This window comes from Lissotriton helveticus, chromosome 1_2 (assembly GCF_964261635.1).
Source record: "Lissotriton helveticus chromosome 1_2, aLisHel1.1, whole genome shotgun sequence".
Classification (NCBI taxonomy): domain Eukaryota; kingdom Metazoa; phylum Chordata; class Amphibia; order Caudata; family Salamandridae; genus Lissotriton; species Lissotriton helveticus.
Genome location: NC_136058.1, coordinates 112,459,479 through 112,486,405, shown reverse-complemented (window position 1 = coordinate 112,486,405; position 26,927 = coordinate 112,459,479). Strand labels below are relative to the sequence as shown.

At 49.1% G+C, this 26,927-nt stretch overlaps 1 protein-coding gene across 2 annotated transcripts in view; it reads right to left on the bottom strand.

Moving 5' to 3' along the window:
* The window catches only part of PSMA4 (proteasome 20S subunit alpha 4), a 162,434-nt gene that overhangs the window by 51,507 nt on the left and 84,000 nt on the right, over positions 1 to 26,927 (bottom strand). For both annotated transcript variants that reach the window (XM_078669740.1, XM_078669746.1), the window contains exons 7-8: positions 17,014 to 17,144; positions 2,300 to 2,423 (exon numbers count right to left, since the gene is read on the bottom strand). In XM_078669740.1, the coding sequence (XP_078525866.1) occupies positions 2,300 to 2,423; positions 17,014 to 17,144 (255 nt within the window). The remainder of the gene's footprint in view (positions 1 to 2,299; positions 2,424 to 17,013; positions 17,145 to 26,927) is intronic.

The window sequence follows — 26,927 nt, the reverse complement described above, 5'->3', positions numbered from 1 at the left end:
TTTTATTTTTACACTCTTCCAGGCCTGGTCAATTTCCACTTGGAAACCATGACAGACATTGAGGAGCACTATAGACATATGGCCTGGTCAGAGGCTGCTGCACCGCTAATTACATGTGTGCACTTAAAATACGATCATCTAACTGTGAGGTGCCATGAGCGCTCACACAATGAAAGTACTTGTGCTGGTGCCCATGTCATAAGCATAAAATCAAAAGTAGAATATACTAATTTTGATTAATCTCATCTTTGTGTCTTTAGTTCTGTAAGTTTATGATGGAATGCTAAGAAATTGTTCACCCGACAGAACCATTTGTAGTATATTTTCGGTATCACAGTAGCTCTTCTAGTACTTTGTAGAGCACTCCCTTTGCTGGACAAGAAAGACTTGTAAATGAGTTTGGGATGGTTTGGGCCACACCTTTAAACTGGTTTTTGGTACCATAGATGTTGATCCACCATCAAAAGTCCAAGATCCAGTTTGGGTTGGGACCTTTTCAATTTCATTTTCTGGCTAACACAGCCTTTCGTGCAAACTGATGGGTCTCACAGCAGGTGGTTATGGTGTTGCTTGTAAACAGGATTGTCCAAAAAATTAGGACAATAGTGTGTGAAGATATTGTACCTGGCTGTCATCAGCCTTGCTGTAGTACCATTCTGGAAATGACAAAAGGGCAGGTCCTGCCTTGAAACTTTACTACTTCTAAAAACAGAATCCCTTGACTCTCCTCCATTATCACATCATCAACTAAATACAACTGCTAAGAAAGGACTAATCAACAATTCCCTGCTAAAGGTTCCTCTCTGAATTTTAGGGATAGCCCTGTTACCATCCCCCACCCCATACTTCGGTGTTTGGGCTCCTCCCTTCAACTCCAGAAATACAAGCAATACTCACCCATTGTCTGCAGAAACAGTACTTCCACCTCCATTTTGTGCGATGTTAAACCAGAGACAATTCAAAATGGATTATGCCGGTTCCAGCAAATATACTCTCACCACAACATGGAGTACTGCTACCAACTACACATCTCACACTTGCACACCGTATGCCAGTGCAAGGATATAGATGTTACACACACAAGCGGAACTTTACTCCAACTGAACCAGGAAAAAGGTCTGGTCATTTCTGTAAGGCACAAATATCTGGTATGCTGCCACCATTTGCTTTCTATCAACAATAGAGGACGTAAGAAGTAGTCCCATGTCGAGATAGAGGGAACGCTTGCTGCGCCTCTTCAGGTGACAAATCAGGTTCTTGAATTCAGAATCATCCTGGACAAGCCAAGAACCTGGCACACAGATTACTGGATGAGCTGTCTGAAAGAAAAATTTAGGAGACCAGGTTCACATGCGGTCAGGTCACTCAGGGCAGAGGTTTACCATGCAGGGCACATTCGGATCCTGCAGAATTTTTAGTTGTTGGGGTTTGTTGTAAACTTCATTCCCTTCTGGGTTGCACCACAGCTGCTTCTAGGTGGATCCCAAATAACTTAATTGCTTGAGCCTGTGTCAACCCTTTCCTCCCAGAAGATTGCGACTGTACCTCCATATGCAATAACATCGTAAATTGACCCAAAAGACATTCCAAACAGTCTCAAACTCCGTCATATCTCATACCAGAGAAAAACTCAGCATTTTCTTCAACATACACCCATGTTCGCCTTTTTCTCAGAAAGATCTTTAATTCTCAAGTTCCTACTAATCCCACTGTAACCCTATGTTAACCTTCCTCTTCCTGCTAACCTTTTCTCTTACTTTGCTGCATCCTAACTCCTACGTCTCAAGTACCTATTATTCGCCTGTAACCACCTCCCACCTTCTTCATCTGTCCACACTTTGTCTCCCCCCACTAATGTAAGCTTCCTTAGCCTCTGCTATTTTCCCCTTCCTAATTTCCTCAATACCTTTCCATCCCACCCTCTGCTTTCCTTTTTACCCCCAGACCCTGCCTAAATCCACTGACCTCCCCCCTTGCCTTCTCGGTACCCCCATAACCAAAACACTACTGTATCTGCTCTGTCCTATTCTTACCCTCTTAACTCTTGAATCCAGCGGCCCAAACGGCCTCCTCCCCACACGCATTCAAATAACCATATCCCACTGCAACGCTATATATCCTTCTTCCCCATCCACCTTCTCCAAGCCCGCCGTGGCCCCTTTCGCTCCTCTGAACGTACTCCCTCCTACAAGCTCTTGCATTAAGCATCCTCTTTTGTCTAAACACTTTGTCCTCCTCCTACCTTTACCATCCGCTCTTAGCATACTTCCTTACCACCATACTTGTCGGATCCACTTACTTTTCTCAGCAGAAAGCTTACTAACGTCCATTGTCTTGTTTAACACTTTGACAGCTAAGGCAAGGGCATCCTTCAAACTCATGCCTCCTTCTTTGTAGTCCTGTTTTAGCATTGAAACAGCCGCCTGGAAAAAATGAATAAAGTTTATGAGTAATTTGCGTAGCACACCATTTGATAAATCACCCAATTACATTAACAAATGTACTAGTAATATACAGTGCCTCTGAAAATTATTAGAGAGAAAGAGTTGGTAGGTACCCCCTTCACTAGTAAAGAAAATCTCAGAGAACTTTGCCCTGGCAATAACAGTCATTAAAGCTGAAGCCCTCCCTAAAGATTGGGGAGTGGATCTGGAGGAAGATACCGGAGGCAAACTGGCAATTGGTCCAGAACAACTATACAGATCTCAGGATAAAAGGTAAGTGAACAAAATAAAAGTATGAGTTGCTTACCTCCTGTAACGATGTATCTGGTAGAGACGTTTCTAGGCGCAGATTCCTTCATGTAGAATTATACCCAGGCGTGAGACTGGACCCAGAAAACTTTCGTGCTGAGCATCCCTGCGTGACGGGTGGGGGGGTGCATTTGCAAGCGACTCCGCCCAGGCGTCTGCGTAAATGACATCAGCGAGGTCACATAAGTCCCACCCCGGCGTGCCTACATCAGTTTTCTTTGGAGAACTTTTACGCGCCACAACGCGGAGCCAACAGACAAAACTGTGAGAGTATAGGAACAGTGTGCGAGAGAGCAGAAAAAGGAATGGTGAGGAGCAACACCACAAAGAGTAGTGCCCGGCACTGCAGTACCCAAAGGCAGAGAAAAGAATAAAGAACAGAGCCTAGCCCTGCGGTTTTATCCACACTATGTGTGGGAGGGTATACTCAGACGTGAGTCCCTTGCTCATTGCACCATCAGGATTCAAGCAAGCCGGGCCGAAGAAGGCTGTGATGCCAGAAACCGGTCCCCGGAAGCTTCTTTCCTTCCCAGTATAAGAATTGGCTTGGTAGTTTGGTTTGCCCTGTTCCCATCATGCACTGGGACAGGAACAGACTAATTTGCATATAGCCAGGTTCTGAGCTGGGATGGTGCAGTGAGCTAAAAAACGGTGATGGATTAAAACCATGATCTATTGACTTGGTAAGAGTATTCTGCATCATTCAGAAACTCTGTCCATCACCACCCCCCTTTTCCAAAATCGGTTTTATCCACACTATGTGTGGGAGGGTATACTCAGACGTGAGTCCCTTGCTCATTGCACCATCAGGATTCAAGCAAGCCGGGCCGAAGAAGGCTGTGATGCCAGAAACCGGTCCCCGGAAGCTTGTTTCCTTCCCAGTATAAGAATTGGCTTGGTAGTTTGGTTTGCCCTGTTCCCATCATGCACTGGGACAGGAACAGACTAATTTGCATATAGCCAGGTTCTGAGCTGGGATGGTGAAGTGAGCTAAAAAACGGTGATGGATTAAAACCATGATCTATTGACTTGGTAAGAGTATTCTGCATCATTCAGAAACTCTGTCCATCACCACCCCCCTTTTCCAAAATCGGTTTTATCCACACTATGTGTGGGAGGGTATACTCAGACGTGAGTCCCTTGCTCATTGCACCATCAGGATTCAAGCAAGCCGGGCCGAAGAAGGCTGTGATGCCAGAAACCGGTCCCCGGAAGCTTGTTTCCTTCCCAGTATAAGAATTGGCTTGGTAGTTTGGTTTGCCCTGTTCCCATCATGCACTGGGACAGGAACAGACTAATTTGCATATAGCCAGGTTCTGAGCTGGGATGGTGCAGTGAGCTAAAAAACGGTGATGGATTAAAACCATGATCTATTGACTTGGTAAGAGTATTCTGCATCATTCAGAAACTCTGTCCATCACCACCCCCCTTTTCCAAAATCAGAGCCTAGCCCTGAGCAGCAACCCTGTCAGAATGGAGACAGACCCCCCACCCCCCTGAAGACAAGGGACATATGTAAAAATCTCATGATAACATGCAACAGGACTACAACCCCAACAAAAGACAATGAAGGGGAACCAGTCCGGGACACACAGGGAACGACAAAACTCCGAGACATCCCCATCACAGTGTGACAACCCCTATCAGGAACAAGGGCAGAGGCACAGCCAAAAGACCCCAACCTCAAGCATACCAGGGGCCAGAAGGAGTAGTTTCTGTCCTGTAACTCCAGTTCTGTAGTAGGGGTATCTCTGTTATAGTCATAATCTAGTGAATAGTCCCGCCCATGTGCGTGGACCCCGGCAATCAAAAATAATCTCTTAAACTGTCAGAAAATTGCAGAACTGCAAAGACACTTAAGAGAAAATTTAAAGACAAATAATGCAGCCTATATCCACAGGCTACACTGTCCAGTACTTCAACTAGAAATTCCACCAAAAATCCACAAACAGCAAAGCCTGTCCAGATTTCCCTTGCTTTTACTGCAAAACCCCTCAGGAATGATAGAGAGGCAGACCTGGACAGACAAGCCCCATAGGCTGCCATTATGTGGCTTAAATAGGATACTGTGCCTTTAAGAGAACCTTCCAGAACCTTCTCTCAGTATCCCAGAATGCATAGCAGGTCCAACTTACTTTCAGTTCTTTTTGAAGGCGTAAAACGCCAGACCTGTCGCATTCCTAAAGGAACATTTCTCTCCACCGGGGAGGCGGGAGGGCGCTTATGACTATAACAGAGATACCCCTACTACAGAACTGGAGTTACAGGACAGAAACTACTCCTTCTGTAGCAGGGGATCTCTGTGTATAGTCATAATCTAGTGAATAGAATGGCAAGCCCATCCCCACACCAAAGCGGCGGTGGAGAAAAGAGAATTAACGCCACTATTGTGCGAACAGATTTCGCAGCGAAGCCTGCCCAACCTGAGCGTCTGCCCTGGCATCAGTGTCCAGACAGTAATGCTTAGCAAAGGTATGAACCGACTTCCAAGTGGCCGCCTTGCAGATTTCTGCAATCGGAACATTACGGAGCAAAGCAGTCGTGGCAGGTGGAATGAGCCTTAGGCTTACCTCCTAAGGTCTTATTAGCTTTTTGGTAACATAGCTGTATGCAGGACACAATCCACCTAGAGATAGACTGCTTAGAGGTCGCAAGACCCGTCCTGACAGATCCATAATTGATAAACAATTGGTCAGACCTACGAATATCTTTGGTCTTATCCAGATAAAACTTCAATACCCTCCTAACATCCAGGGAATGTAACGACCTTTCCGCTGGAGGTGAAGGATTCTGAAAAAACGTAGGCAAAGTTATGGTCTGGTTGACATGAAAATCAGAAATAACCTTGGGAAGAAATTTAAGGTGAGTACGCATAACAACCTTAGCTGCATGAAATACAGTATAAGATTCTTGGCAACACAACGCCTGAATTTCACTCACCCTGCGGGCCGATGTAATGGCCACGAGGAACGCCGCCTTCCAGGACAGGTGCTGCAACGAAGCCTTATGAATAGGTTCAAAGGGCTCCTTCATCAATCTGGACAGCACCACATTCAATTCCCGCGAAGGAAGCCTGACAGGAGGGAACACTTTCTTCAAGCCTTCCAAAAAATCCTTGATCACAGGGATCTGGAAAAAAGAAGTCTGTGAAGGGCATTTCCTGTAGGCAGTCAAAGCAGCAAGCTGAACCTTAATAGAATGGACATTAAGGCCAGACTGCGCCAACTGTAGAAGATATGGAAGGATGACATCTTCCTTACAAGTCGTCGGATCATAGTTCTTAGACTTGCACCAGATACAAAATCTCTTCCACTTGTAAGCATAGGAAGTCCTAGTGGAAGGTCTCTTAGACTCCTTCAGTATGTCCATGCAATCTGCAGGGAGATTCAGATGGCCATATTGCACTAACTCAGGAGCCATGCTGCCAAACTCAAAGACGAGAGGTTGGGGTGCAACATCAGCCCCCCGAACTTCGTTAGAAGGTCCGGCCTGCACGGCAGCCGAATGTGAGGAAGGAGAGACCGGTGAAGCAGGTCCGTGAACCACAACTGTCTGGGCCATTCCGGGGCAATCAGTATCATCCGCGCCCTGGACTGGGACAGCTTGATGAGAACCGTCGGAATCAGGGGAATGGGTGGAAAAGCGTACAGAAAGCTGTTCGACCAGTTGATCCATAACGCATTCCCCAGCGTCCCCGGCTGGTAGTACCTGGAGGCGAAGTCTCGGCATTTGCTGTTTTCTGCGGTGGCGAACAGATCTACGTCTGGAGTCCCCCACCTTGCGAAGACTTCTCCTAGTACTTCGTCGTTTATGACCCCCATTCGTGGTTTTCCTGAATCAGTCTGCTCAGCGCGTCCGCCTGAACATTCTGCACACCTGGCAGATGGGTAGCCGTTATCGTCAGTCCTCGAGCCAGAAGCCAGCGCCAGATCGCCTGCGCCTCCTGCGACAGGGTGCGTGACCTCGATCCTCCCTGCTTGTTGAGGTAATACATTGTGGTTGTATTGTCCGTCTGCACAAGGAGAGAGTCGGTCTGGAAGGACGGGTGAAAGGCCTTCAGTGCCAAGTGAACAGCTCTGAGTTCCAGGAAATTGATGTGGTACGTGGACTCCGCCGGAGACCACGTCCCTTGAATCTGTAGGTCTCCAGAATGCGCTCCCCAGCCCTGGAGAGAAGCATCCGTCACGAAAACCTGATCGGGAATGTCCTTGTGGAAGGGAACCCCTCTGAGGAGATTCTCCGCCGAACACCACCACTTCAGAGAATGAAGAGCATGCAGAGATAGGCGTATCTTGTCGTCCCAAGATCCTCTCCTCTGATCCCACTGATCCTCCAAGCACTCTTGCAACGGTCTCATGTGCAGCCGAGCATGTGGCGTCAGGAAGATACAGTAGGCCATCGATCCCAGCAGCGAAGACACCGTCCTCACTGTCGTGGATGGAGCGGACATGAGAGCCCGAGCCTTCCGAAGTAGTGATAATCGTCGCTCCTCCGAAGGAGACACGCTTGCTGACAGCGTATCGATGGAGGCTCCCAAGTACTGAATACACTGGACTGGAGTCGGAACCGACTTGGACATGTTGATGTGCAACCCCAGTTTGTTCAAGAGAACGCACGTCTTCTGGAAGTGTGCTTGCGCTTCCGCGAAGGAGGAGGCCTTGATCAACCAGTCGTCCAGATAAGGGTAGACAAACACCTTGTTCTTCCTTAGGTGTGCTGCTACCACCGCCATGCACTTTGAGAATGTTCTCGGCGCAGACTTCAGTCCGAATGGCAGTACTGTGTATTGATAGTGATTGGCGCCGACTTGGAACCGCAGGAACTTCCTGTGTTTGTGTGCAATGGGCACATGGAAGTAAGCATCCTGGAGGTCGATGGCACACAGCCAGTCTCCCCGTTGCAGCTGAGGATAAATCTGATGCAACGACAGCATGCGAAACATTTCTCTGCGAATCCATTTGTTTGCCTGTCGCAAATCCAGAATGGGCCTGAACTCGTTCTTGTCCTTTTTGCGAACCAGAAAGAAGCGAGAGTACAGACCCCGTCCCCTTTGAGACAGAGGTACGACTTCGATCGCCCTTTTCCTTAACAGGATATCGGCCTCCGCCTGGAGCTCGCGCAGCTGATACTGCGAGCTGACCGGAGGGATCGATGGAGGAGGGCTGGTGAACCGAAGACTGTATCCATTGCAAACAATATTCAGCACCCACTTGTCCTGAGTAATTTTTCTCCACTCTGCCAGAAAAGATTGAATGCTTCCCCCCACCGGAGCGGGTAACAGTTGACGGGGAAGTAAGTGCTCAGGGCCTAGACCCGGCCTGGCCCTTAGTCGCTGGTGCCGACTGATGGCCGCCTCTGCCCCTCTGGCATTTCTGGAACGGTCTCCTGAACTGCTGCTGTTGTCCAGAAGACTGGCCACGCCCTCTACCTTGACCACCAAACCGGCGTTGGAACGGACGGTACGTCTTCTTGGTCTCCTTGGGCTTCTCCAAACCCACCGCTGTGAGCGTCTCAGCCTCCGCCTTCATGCGGGCCATCTCGTCGTCAGCGTGCTTCCCGAACAGGGTTTCGCCAGAGAATGGTAGATTGGCAACCCTCTGCTGAGCGTCCGGTTTCAGAGACGTAAGGCGGAGCCAGGCATGTCGTCGCTGGTTTATTCCGTGGCAGAAACCATGCGCCGCCAGAAGAGAGGAGTCGGCTGCCGCGCTGATGACCTGATTCGCCACCAACATCCCCTCGTTAAGCACCTCCTGGAAGTCCTCCCGCTTGTCCCGCGGAAGAAGTTCCACAAATTGTTGAAGAGATTCCCAGAGTGCTCTGTCATACCGACCCAGCAAGGCCGTGGCCCTAGCCGCCTTCATTGAGGTCGCCGAAGTCCCACAAACTCGTCTCCCAGAGGAATCCAACCACCTAGATTCCTTGTCTGGCGGAACAGTGGAGGAAGGCGTGGTGGCATGTTGTTTGCGCGCCGCCGTCACAATCACCGAGTCTGGAGGGGGCTCCAGCCGCAGAAAGGCCGGGTCCGAGTCGGGAGCCCGGTACTTCTTCTGTAGCCTGGAAGGCGCCGCCTTAGTCACCGCAGGAGTAAGGAAAAGATCCAGGGCCGGTTCTTCCAGGCCGGGCACCAGTGGCAGTAACGGCCGAGACAAGTGCTTCTGATGGAGCGTCTCAAAAATGACCGAGGTCTTCGGAGTGGGCACTGTCAAAGTAATGCCCAGTTTCGCTGCACCCCGTAACAGCACGTCCTGGAAGGACACCAGATCGTCGACCGGTGAGACCCGCGTGTCCGGCGAATCTGACAAGGTCGGGGAATAGTCCCTGGTCCCAGACGACCTGGTCCGTGAACGAGACCTGTGTCTCCGGTGGCGCCGTCTAGATCGCGTCGAAGATCTATGACGCGAACGTTCCCTCCGCCTGGAGCGGGAGCGCGACCTCCCCGCACGTGGGCGCTCCACCGGTTTCCGTGGAGGCGTCATCCGTGGTTTGTCCCGGGGCTTCGGGGTAGGCGTACCCTTAGGAGGCGTCGGAAGCAGAGGCAGGGACACTGACCTCGGAGGCCTATGAGGAGGAACAGGCGGCAGAGGCCGCCCCTCAGTTGACGGTGGAGGCAGGGAGGGGAGAGGCGGCTTAGCCGGAGGAGCCTCCTTCGGTAGAAGAGGAGGGGTCACAGGCTTCGGAGGTGTATATACCACCGAGTACACCGTGCCCGATGACTTCTTCGAGGAAGGGGCCTTTGATCCAGACCCCCCAGAGCGGGAACGACGCCTCTTACGACCTCCACCAGATCCAGCGTGGCTTTTGGCGCCAGAATCCCTCCTGCGCCTCTTAGAGGAAGTTGAGAACCTAGGGGACGCTGATCTCTTCCTGCTCGACGCCGAGCGTCGTGTTTCAGGCGTGGAACGGCGATCCCTTGACTCTGGCGTCGAACGCCGTCTCCTCGACGTCTAGTGCTTCCTCCTCGACGCCGATCGCCGCCCTCTCGACGACGAGCGGTCAGACCTCGACGGCGAGCGGCGACTCTTCTTCTTCGATGACCGTCTCCTACCGGTCCTCGACGCCGAGGAGCCCCTCGACATCGAACTAGTCGACGGCGACCGGCGGTGTCGCCTTGACGGCGAGCGCCGGTGTCTGCGTCGACGGCGATGCCTCGACGACGCCGTCGGCGGTGACTTCGACGGCGGCCTGGCCAGGCCTCTCGACGTCGATCTTCCACGCTGTCTCGACCCGGAGCCCCGGGGAGAAGGGGAACACACCGTCGTCATCCCTCTCGACGTCGTCGTCGATGCTGTCGACGGAGACCGGGACCTTTTGCTGGTCTTCCTGCCTCTGGGGAGCCCCCCAGAGGCCTCAGCAGGGACAGAGGGAGCCTTCCCAGCCTGCCCAGACCCACCTGCAGCCTGCAGACGCCGCTCTTCTAGGCCTTGGAGCCTAATCTTCAGCCTTTCCCTCAGGGTCCTTGTAGAAAAGGCCTGGCAGATGTCACAATCTTCAGGGACATGTTCCTCAGGCAGGCAAATAATGCAGACGTCGTGTGGGCCAGTCTTGGCCTTCTTCCTTCCACATGCTGGGCACTTGTCGAATAAAGCAGGCATTTTAGATCCCTAAAAGCCTGAACAAACACACACAGAAGTGAAAGGCAACACCAAGAATCAATTGAGAACACTTTTAAATTCAAAAAGTGCCAAAAGAATCCAATAAACCCTTGAAAAAGGGGGAGCTCAATGCACAGGGTCCTGTAAGCAGGAGCCGGAAAAAAAAGAACTGAAAGTAAGTTGGACCTGCTATGCATTCTGGGATACTGAGAGAAGGTTCTGGAAGGTTCTCTTAAAGGCACAGTATCCTATTTAAGCCACATAATGGCAGCCTATGGGGCTTGTCTGTCCAGGTCTGCCTCTCTATCATTCCTGAGGGGTTTTGCAGTAAAAGCAAGGGAAATCTGGACAGGCTTTGCTGTTTGTGGATTTTTGGTGGAATTTCTAGTTGAAGTACTGGACAGTGTAGCCTGTGGATATAGGCTGCATTATTTGTCTTTAAATTTTCTCTTAAGTGTCTTTGCAGTTCTGCAATTTTCTGACAGCTTAAGAGATTATTTTTGATTGCCGGGGTCCATGCACATGGGCGGGACTATTCACTAGATTATGACTATACACAGAGATCCCCTGCTACAGAACCCTAGTATTAAAAAGGGGGGGGGGGTAAGCCCCAAACTGGAGCAACCAGAGCATAAGGGCACAGAAGTACCAATAAACATATCCTCCAATGGGACAAAGGGGAGGAAAAAGGAACAATGAAACAGGACGAACATCCTGTCAGAAAAAGGGAAGAATGTACTTATAGGAGACACAGCCACCCACAGGGAAGCAAGTGCAAAAGACCAAGGCACAAGTCCTCGTAGAACGGGGAGGAAGGGTGGGCTGTGACGGAATCTGTGGCTAGAATCGTCTCTACCAGATACATAGTAACTGAAGGTAAGTAACTCGTACATCTGATAGAGACTAATAGCTGCAGATTCTTTCACGTAGAATAGATACCCTAGCCATACCCAAGGGGAAGGAGGGTCTGCGAGAGGACCCCACCCGCCTGAGCACAACAGAGGGCCCCACAGGGGCCGAGTCCCAAGACAGGACGAGGAACCCCGTCCTCCAAGGCAAAGGGAATCCCCCCCGCCAGCATAAGACCACCAACCCCAAAGGGGGGTGCGGGAAAAGAAGAGAAGAGGATAGCCTGTCCTCACCCAGCAGAGGAAACAAGTTAAGGCAAAAGGAGGCCAAACACCCCACTCCCACGTGAGGCAACAAAACCTCTGCCCAAGGCCAAGGCAAGCAAAGGAAAGGAGCACTGAAGGAGAAGAGCAACCTAGAGACTCCAAGGAGAAGAGGCAGAGCAAGGGAATCCGAAACAGGACGTCGCCGTCAGCAATAAGCAGGCAGTGGCTGAAAGGATCACCCAGAAAGACCATCCAACGCCCCGCAGGGACGGACTGCGCCCGCAAGAGGGTCAAGAAGTCAGGGACCATCTCCTGCCACAGGGAGAAGATATGAACCGAGTGTAAAGCCCACTGGAAGTATTGGACAAGGCAGGATGACAGTCCCACTAAAGCCCCAAGAAGGCACAATGGTGCAGAAGAAACAACAAGTCGGCACCGGCAAGCTCCGCCAGATGCCAAGGACACCACACAACGAAGCACTCAGAGCAAGAAGGCGAAGAGGAAGAGTCCAGACACACCCCAGGGAGGAGACAACACACACAGCCCAAAAAGAAGTGGAACCGGACAGAACCATGATGCCAGGCCACGGACAAACAGCGCAGCGACCCCAGAGAACACCACCCTGGGCGTAACTCAAGCTAATCCAAGCCATCAGCAAGAAGATTGCATCACCAACATACCATAACGCCACGGAGAGCAGAAGCCCGCCGGCGACCACAGCTCCCTAGCACATAACAGGGCTATATAACAGCCACCTCTGCCCCACATAGGGCATGTAACATCCCAAGACATGGGAACCTCTTAGGAAAAAACTTTGGCAGCAGAGGACAACAGAAAAGACCTGTAGCAAAAACCCCGCAGGAGGCTTATCAAGCAGCCAGAGGGGAAACACAGGAAGCCCAGTCTCAGGGCCAGCATGGTGTAGAAAACCCAAAGGAAAAAACACACAGTCAAGAAGGGCTGGCCAGCAGCACCAGAACCACCGTCCCAACAAGGAGGACTCGAGCGGTCATGAAGCACACAGAACAGACACCCGGGGCGACCCGCCCCAAACGGAAGAACACCTCCAAGAACCAGATCAACTCGCAGGTCACTGAGGAGAAGGAGAAGGAGTAGGAGGACGAGGAGGAGGACGAAGCCCCGCCAAGAACCTCTGGATGGCCGAGTCTGCAGGGGCATGGAACAAAAGAGCACCATCGAAAAGAAGGTCCACCAGCCGTTCTCCGGGAACACACTGTACTGAAGCCAGGCATGGCGATGAAGGGCAACCGAAGAAGCCATGGCACGACCCAGCACCACCGAGATGTCCAGAGCGGAGCGAAGAATGAATGCCGACAGCTCCCGGCCATCCAACACATGGTGCCTCAAATCAACACAAGTACCCTCCTGAGAGGCGGTACACAAAAGGGACTCTGTCGAGTCCCACAACCGAGACGTGGCACTAGCCAAAACGCACAGTGTGTTAAGGGCCTGCAGAGCCGCACTGATTGAGGCCAACACATTGCGCCCCCAGGAGTCCAGCCAGCAGGCTTCCCGTGACGGGGGAGACAACAGCGGCGACAGAGAAGGAAAAGCAGTCTGCAAAAGGGGGCCTCTGGTAGAGGGGTGGAGGGAAAGACGCACCATTTCACGCGGCGGTGCAGAAGGTGTTGGGGCACCGGGTCCCCAGTGGCGGGACGGCACCAAGTCCCCAAGAGAGAAGAATGGGGTGAACCTTGGAAGGGAAGCAACAGCCCCCTACCACCAGAGCCTTTATGGAGACCATCCAGAATATGATCTACGGGGAAAAGGGTAGCTGGATCACCCATGGGCAAAATGCCCACAGCCGTGGAAACAGCGTGAGCGAATGCCGCACCCGCCTCCGTAGGGCCCCGTGGAGGGGAAAGCAGCTCCTCGTTAGGTGACGGCTGCAAGCTAAGGCGGCCATCCACCAAGCCAACCGGAGAAAGGAAGGGCCAAGTCCAGAAAGAAGGAAGAGGGACCGAGGAGCGCCGGCTCCTCTGGTGAAGACCGCGGCCGCAGAGACAGCGAGGAGCCGCCCTTAGACGACATCGGTGAAAAAGCTACGACGCGGCGGCCTGTCTCCGGCGAGGATGAAACCAGTAAGCGCCGAACCTCTGGAGAAGAAGAGGCGTCCGAAGACGAGTCAATTACCTGACGTCGGCATGGCGCTGTAGAGTCCGCAATTTAAGGCAGGACATCGTAGTCGCCCGGCGCCGGGGGAGACGCCAGGGCGGTCTCAGACACGGCGCACAAGACCGGGGCTGGGCCTGAGGCGGGGAGGCGAAGGAACAGCGCCGACCTGACCTCCGAGGCAGCAGCCTGTGTGGAGGGACGAGGAGTCCCCCGCCAGCCTCGACCCGTGACGGGACGAGAGGGGCACTCCGGCGACCCCTGTGGCGCCGCCATGGCCAGCAGCCGCCGGCACCAAAGCGGCGTCACCTCGGCCAAGACCGCCGCCAGTCCCGAGAGGGACTTGGGGGGGGTGTCCCGAGCCCCGCGAACTCCCGCGACAGTACAGGGACTCCCGCATGAGTTTGCGGCAAAGCAGAGGCGCCGTGGTCCGAAGGAGGGACCCCTGAAGAGCCGCACCCCAATGGCACCACATCCTCCGAACCTGGGTCCGAGCCAGCCGTCAGCGACGCCTCGGAGGGCCCCGCACCCTGCAAGGGATCCTTTGAAGTCCCCGGAGGGGAAGGAGGAGGGGGAGAAGCCAGCGAGGACTGCAAAGCTGCCGCATATGTCTCCATCTGGGCTCTAGTCGCCCCCACACTGGGAAACAGCGGATAAGGGGATCACACGCGGAGCCGCACCACCCGAGGAGAGACCATGCCACCGACAGGCCAGAAACCGACCCTCAGGGACAAACTGCAACACTTACCGACAGGTGAGCGATGCACTCGTGATCTGGGAGAAGGCCGATGTCGACGAAGGAAGCAGCGGGTCCGAGAACCCTTCGCAGGGGCCGGGCGAGATGACGACGCCGACCTGGACATGCGAGTTGAGAGAAGTTTCATCCGGCGCTCCCGCCAGGACTTCAGTTTCATCTGCTGGCATGCCTCACAATCAGTGGAGTTGAGGTGTTCCTCCAACCACCTCATACAGATGGGGTGAGGATCCGTCGCCGACATCAGGCGGCCACAAGACAAGCACGTCTTAAAGCCCGAAACGCATTCGCACACTTTTCCCACACACACGCACTAGCGAAAGGGAAAGGCCTAAACAGGCCAGAGCGCGAACCAGATCAGCGTTGCATGTGGAAAAGGAAAAAACTGACGTAGGCACGCCAGGGTGGGACTTGTGGCTTCGCTGACGTCACGTACAGCACCTGGGCGAAGTCGAGTGATGTTGTCCCCCGGCGTGCAGGGATGCTGGTCAAGAAAGTTTTCCGGGTCCAGTCTCACGCCTGGGAATAATTCTACGTGAAGGAATCTACAGCTAGTAGTCTCTATCAGATATATAAGTTACTGACCTGTATTCCTAGTTCTCTTCCAGGGGAATCCGCACCAAAGTCATAAGCACTGCCAACGTGCGGTGTCCCTGTAGCACATCACAAACAAACACACAAACACACACACATTACCCACCCTCATTTATATATAAGGCTAAAAATGCCCCATTTACATTGGGTTTTCATTTAAAGAACCTCTCACCAGACTCAAGCATTTCTGTACATCAGAAAAAGAAAGCATAAGCTGCAAACAGTCTTTATTGAATAAAAAAATTTGCATGGAAATTCCCAGCAGTAGTTAGCATAGTTAGCCAATAGGCTGTATTTAAAACATAACAAGCAAATAAAATACTGGCACCATGCTTTTAAGACCTCTAGGACCTTCTGTATCCCATCATGCCCCAAAGGTGACAGTTAGGTCAAGCCTTTTTTCCGGCTCCTTCAGTGAGGATTCTGGCACATTGAGCTCTCAGATTTTTTTGCTTCCTGTCAAAAAGTTTTTTTCAAAAGAGAATTCTTAGCTTCTCTAGATGTCTCTTCATTTAGAGTGAAGAGTAGTAGTTCTCGAACAAGAAATGTTATTTTTGTTTCCAAAAAACACCTTACTTTTTTGTCAGGAGTCCTGCATGTGTCAAAAAGGCGACACAGACTGGTCCTCATTCAGTCTGCATTGTAGGTCTACCTGACAGACACACAGACACAGACACAGACACACACACACACAGACACAGACACACACACACACACAGACACAGACACACACAGACACAGACACACACACACACACACACACACACAGACACAGACACAGACACAGATCCACACAGGCGCACACACACAGGCGCACACACACAGGCGCACACAGACACACCTGAGATTTGCCATAATTGTAAGAAACTCTCAAAAGAGCGCTTTAAAGGACAGAGAGAAAAACCCTCTACACGGTCTACAGGAGAGAGGAAGAACTGGATCATCAGGAAGACTTGACCCATCTTCCTCCAAGAAGACAGTCTTCTGAGGCAGATCTCCAGAAAGGCGACAAAAGTGACAGACAAGGTCCACATCTACATGTAGGAAAATACCTGTGTGTTTAACATCGGCGTCAAGATGGACGTCAATAGCGCCTTCAGCTACGAGGCACACTTCACCTTCAAACCTCTGTCGGTGTCTAAACAATGACGACCAACGTCGAAGACTCGACACCTGTCGCCGAGAGGGATTCTTTCATCTGCTCACCACCACTCGACCCCCTTTGAAGGAGAAGTCTCAGTCAAGGACGCTGCCCTCGAGGGAGACTCCGCCGTCCGCACACATCACCTATTGACATTGAGGCAGACATCGCCTAGGTAGACTATCAACTGCAACCTAGTGCCGTTCCATGTTGAGGCACACTTCATCCGTGAATATGTTTAAAATGCCTATAAGGCCTCCTCCTCCGACAACAGCACTTCGCTGGTCGATGTCGAGGCAAGATTCACCCACTGTGTTGACGTTTCAACACCATCCAACATCACAGACTATGCCGATGTCGAAACACCATTTTCAGAAGTGCAAGCATCAACTAGACTCACAACATCAGGGATTTCCTCTCATTCATCTTCGGAGGGGTAGAGGTCTCCTAAACAGCCAGATGTTTCTGAGACCCCGCTCAACCGGTCACCACGCTGGCTGGAAACCATCAACATGTAGCACTACTCATAGTCTGCTTAGTGTCTGGTTGTACATCAGTTCTCCTGAGAGGTAGGTTTCCACTCATCAGGTTTAGATCGCACAGTGGCTCATGAAAGCTAGAAATGTACATGACGGCTACCATCAACCTTTCTTTTTTTCAAACTTAACTGGCAAAGGAATTTCAAATCGTGAATAGATACTCAATGGCAAAAAATTCTAAGTTTCTTGATCAGTTTCTGAAACTTACCTTTGGGCAGAAATTCTGACAGAAAGCTGGCTGCAAAACAAGCCATTAAATTATAACTAAATTACATCAAGAGTGATTATTCCTACTGGTTCAGGAATAAGATCTAATTAAAGAAGACAACTTTATTTTGAAGATCTATATTATTAATCTCCAAGAGGTTCTTAACTGAGCACACAATACTTACAGCACTGTTGTTACCAATGCAAGTTGCTTTCCAACCACCATAATTTCCACTGGGATCACTCTGATACAGCTGAAAACCATAATGTTTATCCCAACCAATGTACAGCAGAGAAACACCGAACGGCCGTTTGCCTGCAAAATACAAACATATTATTCATATAGTAAAGAAAAAATTACAACAGAACAGCAGTAAAAAAAATTATTAAGCTACAAACGAGGAAAGCATGCCATTTTCTTATAGGCAGTGTCAGTGTCCACAACCCAAGGCAGAAAGAGCAGATGGAATATAATGCTCAATGCAGCAGACAGTAATGCAGAAGTAAAATGATTAACAATCTTGAATTTCTATCTCGCATTACTAACAACGAAGATTACTTTATTAAATTGCCAAATCCGATTTCAAGGCATCCAAGCAGACTAATAAGTAGCTATAAAACTAAACTAGGAGATTTGATAACAAAATCCACCTACATTTGAGGGGACAAATAACGAAGCTAAGATGCCTCCTCATTAGTACAAAAGTTGTTACAACACATTGTTTGCTTAACAAGCCAGCATTATACTATCGAGTAGCTGTGTGATATAACAGACTGGAGTGAAGAGTAACGGCTCTCAAAGACAGAAGTTCAAAAAGTAATTTTACTCACATCAGGTCATCAAACTTATCAAACGATACAGAACAACAAGAATTTCATTACATGTGCTTTCTACGGAGCAACATACGAGTTGTACAACTGACCTATAACTTAAGTAGACTTAAAGCTATAAGATTTGCAAGGCCAATTAGGCAAAGCTGGGCATCCCTATTAAGTGTTTGAGTGTTGTGCTTTTTAAAACTACCCAATAGAAGTCTTGCTCCGATTTTTTTAAGGCTCAACCACAGAGGTAATAAGTGTATATTTGTTTCCAAGTCCAGATTTCAGAACTTAGAAAGCTAGTTCTCTGCTACATGGTTCTATCTTCGCCACATTTCTAACTTCTCCTCGGTTAATAAGTCTCACCTTTTGGCTTTGCCAAAGGTGTTTTTTATTTATTTATTTATAATTACATTTATTAAGCGCGCAGCTACCCGGAGGTTTCCCGGCGCTAAGGCAGACTAAATGGCAAGAAAAAGTGGGAGAAATAATAAACCATAGGATTAAGTGTTAAAAAGCCAGGTTTTAATTCCCTTGCGGAAAGTAAGGAAGCAAAATTCTGAACGCAACAGTTGCGGTAGGGCATTCCATAAGGAAGGGGCCAGCAGGGAGAACGAGCGTCCACCCATTTTCGCTCTGTTGGTGCGTGGAATCATGAACTTATTCTGCGTGGAAGACCTGAGTGTCCGGGGGGGAATATATTGCTGCACTAGGGCAGACAGATAGAGAGGGGCCTTACCAGTCATGATTTTATGCATATAGCAGAGTGCTTTAAACTTAACCCTATTCTCAATACGCAACCAGTGCAGTTTCCGCATATGGGGAGTGACCGAGGATCTAGCAGGAAGGTGACAGATAAGGCGAACTGCCATATTCTGCACCACCTGGTACCTCCTGGTAACCTCCTTAGTGGCGCCCAAGAGAAGGATGTTCCCATAGTCCAGGCGAGAGATGACAAGAGCCTGGACTACGGTCCTCAAGGTGTCCACAGGCAGCATCCACGTGATTTTTCTCAGCCACCTGATGATGGTGGTACAGGTGGCGGAGACTTTAACAACGTGTTGCTTGAAGGTTAGCTGGTTATCAAAAAGAACCCCAAGATTGCGGGCAGACTCTGATGGAGTGGGGAGAGGACCCATCTCCGATGGCCAATGGTGTGGGCCCCAGAGTGAAGTGTCTGGGCCAAACAGAAGAAGTTCTGTCTTATCCCCATTTAATTTTAGCTTGTGCTTCAGCATCCAATCCGATATTTGTTTCAGCCCGGATTGAAGAGAAGACAAGGGGAGGTTTTTATTGGTGGAAAGGGAGTAGATGACTTGAGTGTCATCAGCATACGAGTAAATTGTGAGGCCCGCCTGTTCCGCTAAAAAAGCAAGCGGCCTCACATACAGGTTAAAGAAAAGGGGACTAAGAATAGACCCTTGGGGAACACCGTGAGTGGAGGGGAGAGTAGAAGAGACAGAAGTAGAGGAGAAGACTTGGAACGTGCGGTCAGAAAGAAAATTAGCAATCCAGGCCAAGGCGGGGCCACCAACGCCAACCTCCTCCAATGTGGACAATAAGATGGAGTGGGAGACGGTGTCGAAAGCGGCACTCAAATCAAGCAGAATGAGTGCCACCGTCTCCCCATTATCCACTTGGCGTCTGATGGTCTCTGATACGCCAAGGAGGGTGGTTTCCGTGGAGAAACCCGCACGAAACCCGGATTGAGAACCATGAAGAAAATTGGAAGATTCAACAAAAGAGTTAAGCAGAGAGTTAACATGTTTCTCCAAAATCTTGGAGAAGCACGGAAGCAAAGAAATGGGGCGAAAATTGGAGGGGTTGTTTGAATCTGCATTTGCCTTTTTTAATAGTGGGACCACCATTGCGTGTTTCCATTCGCTTGGAACCAACGCTTCTGTCAAAGAAGCGTTCAAGACATCTAGAATAATGTGGAGGGATGCTGGGTCCAGAGAGCGCAAAACTTGCGGGGGCATGGGGTCCAGGGGGGAGCCAGATTTGATGTCTTGAAGATACTTATTAAGGAGCACAGGGGAGATAGGATCCCAAGCAAGAAGTGGAGAGAGGGTGGGCGATGGACCGGGGATAATATCAGGCGAAAAATTACATGGGTGTTGAGCAGAGTGGGTGGGGGAGGCAGGAGTAGAATTAAAACTGGCATAAATCTTGTCAATTTTTGCAAGAAAAAAATTGGCTAAAGCATTGCACTGAACAGTGTCTAAACAGGGATCCTTAGGAACCGAGGAAGCACCCGAGAGCTCCTTGACTATTTTGAACAGGGCTTTAGGTCTATTTTGCGCTGTAAGAATGGTGCTGTTCGCAAAGTCAGCTCTGGCGGTATCACAGGCCGCATGATAGGTTTTGAGGGCAGACTTGTATTTAATTTTATGGGAAGGGTCATAGTTGGAACGCCATATGCGCTCCAATTTTTTACAATTGGATTTTTCAGCCCGGAGAGAATCGTTAAACCAGGGAGCAGGGGGATGATGAATTTGAGCTTTGTTATTTTGATTCGGAAGACAAGAATCCAGGGCGGTAGTTAGCCATGATGTAACAGTAGGGAGCTCTTTGATAGTAATCTTGGAGACCGTAGGTTTGGAATTGACAAGAAGAGAATTTAATTTGTTCAAATCAAGACGTTTCCAGTTTCTACTGGCTTTGTGAGGAAGGTCGGGCCTAAAGGAACCAGCCACAGACGTTTTGACAGCAAAATTAACAATAAAATGATCGGACCAAAGCACAGGAGTAGAAGAAAGATAGGAGATGCCAGTTAGATTAGAAAAGATGGGATCCAAAAGATTGCCGGCCTTATGGGTAGGGTCGGAGTTGTGAAGGTGTAAATCTAATGCTTCAAGATCCTGTCGGAGACGTTTAGCAATAGCACAAGAGGACGAGTTAAAGTGAATATTTAAATCACCAAGAATCGTAAAATTGGTAGACTGTACTAAGAACGGTGCGACAAGATCAGGGAATGCAGCAGCCCAGCTGCTAGCAGAGCCTGGTGGACGGTAAATCAGGGTGCCCGTTAATGTGAATTGAGGAGAGAGAGTGAGTTTAAACAGACCAGCTTCGCAATTGGGAAAATCAAGATCTTCCCAATTGCAGGAAAAATCTCTCTTGAAGATGATAGCAATTCCCCCACCATCTTTGAGTACTCGGTTTCGCCCAACATAGGTGTAATTATTGGGGAGAGCCATGGCAATATCAGGACCAGAGCTATCATTTAACCAAGTCTCGGTGATAAACATGGCGGCGGGGCTAGCATTCTCCAAGAGGTCAAAAATGTCTCTCTTGTGTTTTGAGAGAGACCGACAATTGATACTGATGAAGCTAAAGGCAAGGGAGGAATTGTGAGGGGGGGGAGTGGGGGTACACCTAGGGATCGTGAAGTTCCAAAACGTAGATGACTTGCTGTCTGTGCATGATTTGAAAGAGTCCAAAGTGAAGGAACAGTGAGGGCAGGAAATGGGCGCATTTTGGCAGTTCAGGACAGAGTGCGAGGGGCAAACTGACCCCCGCATCTGCAGTAGAGCGGTACGTGAATAGAACATAGGAGTATAAACAGGGGGGGTGGGCCCTGGGCACGTAATGGCGCAGACGGGCGCAGACGGGCAGGACTTTGGCACGACTTCGGCGCGAAGTCGGCGCTCCCGCTGCGCTCGTCCGCTGCGCTTCCGCCATTGTGTCATGAAATACCCTGGGGGAGAAATCCACTAGACCGCTGACCTGCCAATTGGACAGCAGGGCGGAAGTGGGGATGGAGGGCGGAAGTGAGTGTGCTCGTGAGGCCACCGCCGCTGCAAACGGCACAAGCCGTGGCGGATCGGTGCCGGGAGCAAGGAGCAGGAGAATTAATCAAGAGCAGTAAAAAACGTTGCGCCAAAGGTGGCGATTAAAACACACATAAAACGCCAAAAGGTGGCGATCAGCTAGATACGTTGCGCCGAGAGCGGCGATCAGGTAAGACAAATGTGAAAATTTAAAATATCACCAGAAATAAGGACAACACAGCGCTGAGAAGCGCTACTACAATTGTAGAAGAAGCGTTTAAAAACGAGGTCTAGATTCTCCAGTCACACACGAGGCTATCACAGCCTCTTCTTACCAGCAGTAAGCCCTGAGTCACCGGGTGTGCTGGGTTTAAGTACAGGCTTCCAATTCCAGCCACTAGACCGCTGACCTGCCAATTGGACAGCAGGGCGGAAGTGGGGATGGAGGGCGGAAGTGAGTGTGCTCGTGAGGCCACCGCCGCTGCAAACGGCACAAGCCGTGGCGGATCGGTGCCGGGAGCAAGGAGCAGGAGAATTAATCAAGAGCAGTAAAAAACGTTGCGCCAAAGGTGGCGATTAAAACACACATAAAACGCCAAAAGGTGGCGATCAGCTAGATACGTTGCGCCGAGAGCGGCGATCAGGTAAGACAAATGTGAAAATTTAAAATATCACCAGAAATAAGGACAACACAGCGCTGAGAAGCGCTACTACAATTGTAGAAGAAGCGTTTAAAAACGAGGTCTAGATTCTCCAGTCACACACGAGGCTATCACAGCCTCTTCTTACCAGCAGTAAGTTCAGCAAATAAATAAAATGATCATAGTTAATGCTGGCCGTACTGGCAAGAGAAAAAAAATATGATGGTGTATGTGTGCACCCATACGTATGGGTCATCACACTAAGACAGCTTTAGCATGATGATGTGTATGCATATGCCATTGCATGACAGCAATTCCAAAATGGTGGAAACCAATACTAGAGTGGTGAATGTAAAAAAAGTTTTTTAAAAGTGTGCCGAAATCCAGCTGCTGAGCACTCAAAATAATTAACAACACATCTTAAGGAGGTGGGAGGGAGCACTGGTAGATGGGATGGAGTGGGGGGCTATGCAGGTTGAAAAAGAAACATGCATTAACAACAGAAGGGTATGGAACATCAAGAAGTAGGGGGTGTAAAAAAAAAAAAGTGGGGTAGGTGATGGATGAGTGTCAGGGTAAAGATTGGAGTGGGGAAGAATATAGTAGTTCCAGGAATGTAAGCTGTGGAACGATATACTTCATTCAATCAAAAGGATGGAAAAAGGCTATGCTCAAGGGGAGGAACAAACATGTGAAAAGGAAGGAAACCCTTTAAATAAGCAATAAAATAACGTATGCAAGAATGCCAAGCAATCGCCCAAAGCCCAAGGTTAATACGGATATTGTCCACAATAGGTCTTCAACAATAGACAATTAAATGCGGTCTGTAGGCTATCCTTAACAAAAGCACTTTGAAGATGCAAGCAGTCTTTTCAATTAACATTGCAAAGATACGTCTGGATAGTGGAGTTGTAAGAACTTCACAATTTTGAGTTCTCTCAGTGATGACATTTCATCTGCCCTACTCTGTTAAGTTTGATCTGCTTATCAGCAATGGCTCTAGAACTCGATTTAGGAAATGCAATGTTAGCCTATGCATGAGGCAGTTACATTCATGCAGTGCTTTTCTAAACAACGTGCCTGACATTTTTGCCTGCTGCATTACGTATATGCAGGCATAGCCCTGTAATTTTCAAAGTCTTGAATAAAAAGCAGCAACGAATGCCCAGGGTCTGCACTGCCAATTTGGATAAGCTCACTCTCCCGAATTCTAACAGAATTAAACATTTCCTCAGAGAAAATGGTGCAGGAGTCTGAAAGGATTGGAGTACGATACAAATAGAACAAACATCCTGGAGTAGCGGGGCACCAGAGGCATCCCTGTAGATATTGAATTCATTAGGTCAGGAGAAGGAGTAGCAGTTTCTCTTTTGTTCTTGAATATAGTGTTTCCAATTCAGTTAGGATAGGATCTAAGCATAACTACAAAGTATATATGAAAAAGGTTACTTAAGTTTTAGATTCACGTGCTCTATGATCTCTGGTATCTAGTTTTGGATTCAATCTTGGGTTTTATCTGCATGCATGATGAGATAGTTGGAATCATTACACATTGCTTAGTAGCCAAGTGCCTTAAACAGGAAAACAGCATTCTGGCAGAAACTTATAAGGTCTTCAGTGTAGCATAGTTAATTTATGTATTCTCAGCCTAATTCTGGAGGATGAGAGTTAACATCCTTGGATTGAACAGTGAGCTTAGCCACATAAAGAGTACATAAAATAGGTATTAAAATACATCCTTGTTTCAGACTAATGAATTTTACAATACTTTCACCCAGAGAATCTAACTGAGCAATGACCCATGTTTTTAGATTTGCGCAGCTGTCGTCAGACCTCATGTGATGAACCTAAAAAGAACTATCAGGAGTACTACAGAGAGAGGCCATGGCTCCACCCACATGTTGGACAGGAGTTCATGTTTTGATTGGGCAGATATATGCTTCCGCAGGCGTAGTGCGTCCCCTCTAGGCAGCTGTGTAGAAAAATCACTAGAAAAAAACAGTATCTTCTAGTGATTCTTTGTGGAGCTCTACCTCATGGTAATGTGCATTCCTGGCAATGAGTTCCTGGTGTGATGCATGGTCGTCTGGAGGAGATGGTTTGGATGGGTAAAGGTCTGGATCAGTATCACATGGGGGATCCAGTGTGTAATCGGTCCATGGGTCTGTTGGAATATTCATCCCATGCATCATCTGAATGATCATCGGTATGATGAGATTAAGGAGAAACTTTAGGTGTAATTTGCAAAGGATTCTCAGGTGGTGGTGGAGGCAATAGTGTATGAAAAGGACTTTTGCTACAGCCTTTCTATTCGAGGGGATTTTGTAGGCGTTCTCTTCTTGAAGCTTGAGTTTCTGAGGAGGCTTTACGTGAATATGGCCGGTGTCAGGGTTAATATGCAACCTCTTTTGCATCAGATCGGGTGGATTAGTTTCCAATTTAGGATCCAAAGGGGTCTCTTTGTTTTTCGACGTGGAAGGTTTCGGCTCAGATGGCTGCTGGGCTTTCGGCGTGGAGGATTTAGACTCCGAGCCGGACTTGTGCTTGGAACCGGAGGTGCTGAGCAGGAAGGCTGAACTGCTAGTTTCGGTGCCGGGCCGGGAGGTGGGGCGTCGGAAACGTCATCTCGGCGCCGAACTTGGCCATAAGGCAGAGGTGGTGCCGAAGCCTTGTGATTTTTGGGAGTTTGTGGGGGCAAGGGGTCTTCGGTACTCATGTCACCATGTCCCTGCAGCAGTTCTTCAGTGTCGAAGTCTATCTCGAGCTCCGAGTCAGTCTTGTTCGGAGAAGGCTTCCTCCTCTGCTGCTGATACCTTGATGCCTTCTTGGTCGGAGTCTTTAACTAAGGTGTCCAGCGTGTCTTTGAAGCTTTGACACTGCATCTCTCGAAGTCGAGCCCGACAATTGCGAAGTCTTTTTCGATCAGAATGATCTGCAGGCGTCACAGTCTTCTTCCTTGTGCTCCGGATACAAGCACAAGTTGCACACCTTGTGTGAGTCAGTGCGCAGATACTTCGCGTAGCACTGAGGAAAGAATTTAAACGGAGTCCGATCCATCGACGGAGAGCTAGCCGGCACGGTTAGGTCTCGAAGGCCATCCACAAAGCTTTCTGATTGAAAGTCGATTCCAATGTTGAAATGATACGTGGAGAAGTGGGAAAAGTGTACGGAAACAGTACAGTCGAGGGTAGAAAAGATTGCACATCAAAGGGAACCTGCAGAGCATTTTCGATCCGGAGCTCAGCAATACACATCCGAACCCGATGGCAGAAACTTACCTCGTGACTAGGAAAGACTTCTTGAAGAAAAACTATTTGCAAACATCCGGACCCAACACTAGGTGGCAGGAGTATGCAAAGCATGTGTATCTACAGCACAGATGCCTCGAACATACATATTATTGGAGTTTCAAAGTGCTGGATATGTGTGAAGAGGTTACTTGTTCGGCAGCCAGGTAAATATTAGAGAATGTTATTTGGCTGTGTGAAATGGCAGTCAGTGTGATGAACAGCAGATTAGTTAGAAGTGCCGGTGAGAAATTGCAGATACTGCTGCAGGATCGCGGAACAATGGCAAAGTAATGTCCGAGTTTAAACATTGTGACAGTAGCCACAGTTGCATGATAGATTCATTAGGCTTAATGTGTGAGTATCCAAACGAAGTCAAGCAGGGGGCTAGCGAAGAGCCAAAATGGGTTTAAGCACTATGAAAATCAAGTTGAACCTCAGGAGTGCGGAGCCGGGCCGGCCAAGACTGGTTGTAGGGGGAGATGGATTATTATTGTTATGGGAAATTGGGAGCCGGTGATCACCCAAAGGCAGGTACCTGGAATAGGAGGGACATCCGGCACCACTGGACATCTCGGTGAAGATGAGCTTTTACCTCGTGGGCCCTGGGGTTTCAGACCTCTAGCTGCTTGTGCCACCAGAGACTGGAGTAAGGCGGGGCAGTCAGGCCGGTATTTATGCTACCCATGACCCTGTAGTGTAGTTCCTATATTCCCAATAGGCTCTGCGCATTGGAATAACATAAACGATAGTTTAGACGTAGGACTTAGATCGACAAGGTCTCTATTGAATATGTTAGACTTAATTATGAATGCCAGCTAGCTCAGAGGTCATTAGAAACTTTCTCGAATTTACAAGAAGGGATTAGTTTCTGACAACCGCATAAACATGACAACTTTGCTCCCCTAGAACAAGGAGTATATCTCCAGAGTCGCGGAAACAATAGATAGCTATTTTACTCAGTCAATCGTGCATGCTTAGTTTCACCAGGAGTGCAAAGAAACAGAGAGACGGGTGTTTTCAATAAAAGTGGTTATTTATTGAGCAGTCTTCTTTCTCATGCAAGAGAAGTGAATTGCTACAATTGCAATACTTGTCATAAAGTAAAGTGCGTATAGTAACAGGAGTATTATGAAATAATACTGTAAAGGCATTTGTATGGTTTCTAAGCCATAAGATCCTTAAAACGGATAAAATACATAAAATGATAAAAGTTGACCAAACGTACTCAACTGGTGTTTCTAAGATACGCCTACCCCGGTGTACCTAACCTAAGCCTAGTACATGGGAAGGAGTAAGTGAGGTGCAGTTTGAGTTAAGATAGTTTCTGCCAAGAATATGAATCAAGAATTCTCTAAGGGTCTAATCAGCTCCGTACCTTGGTTATAGAATGAAGGAGGTCTTGCATCTCTCTCTCAGGACTCGATCTCCCATCAACCCGCAAGGGTGACAGGGAAACACCGGAGCTGGATTTCTCGGCAGGAGAAAAGACAGCGTCTTTCTCAGTGCGTCAATGGGAGGGTCGGCTTCCCTTGGCACACGCTACAGCAGGGCGTCGGGCAAGTAGATAGCCGATCTG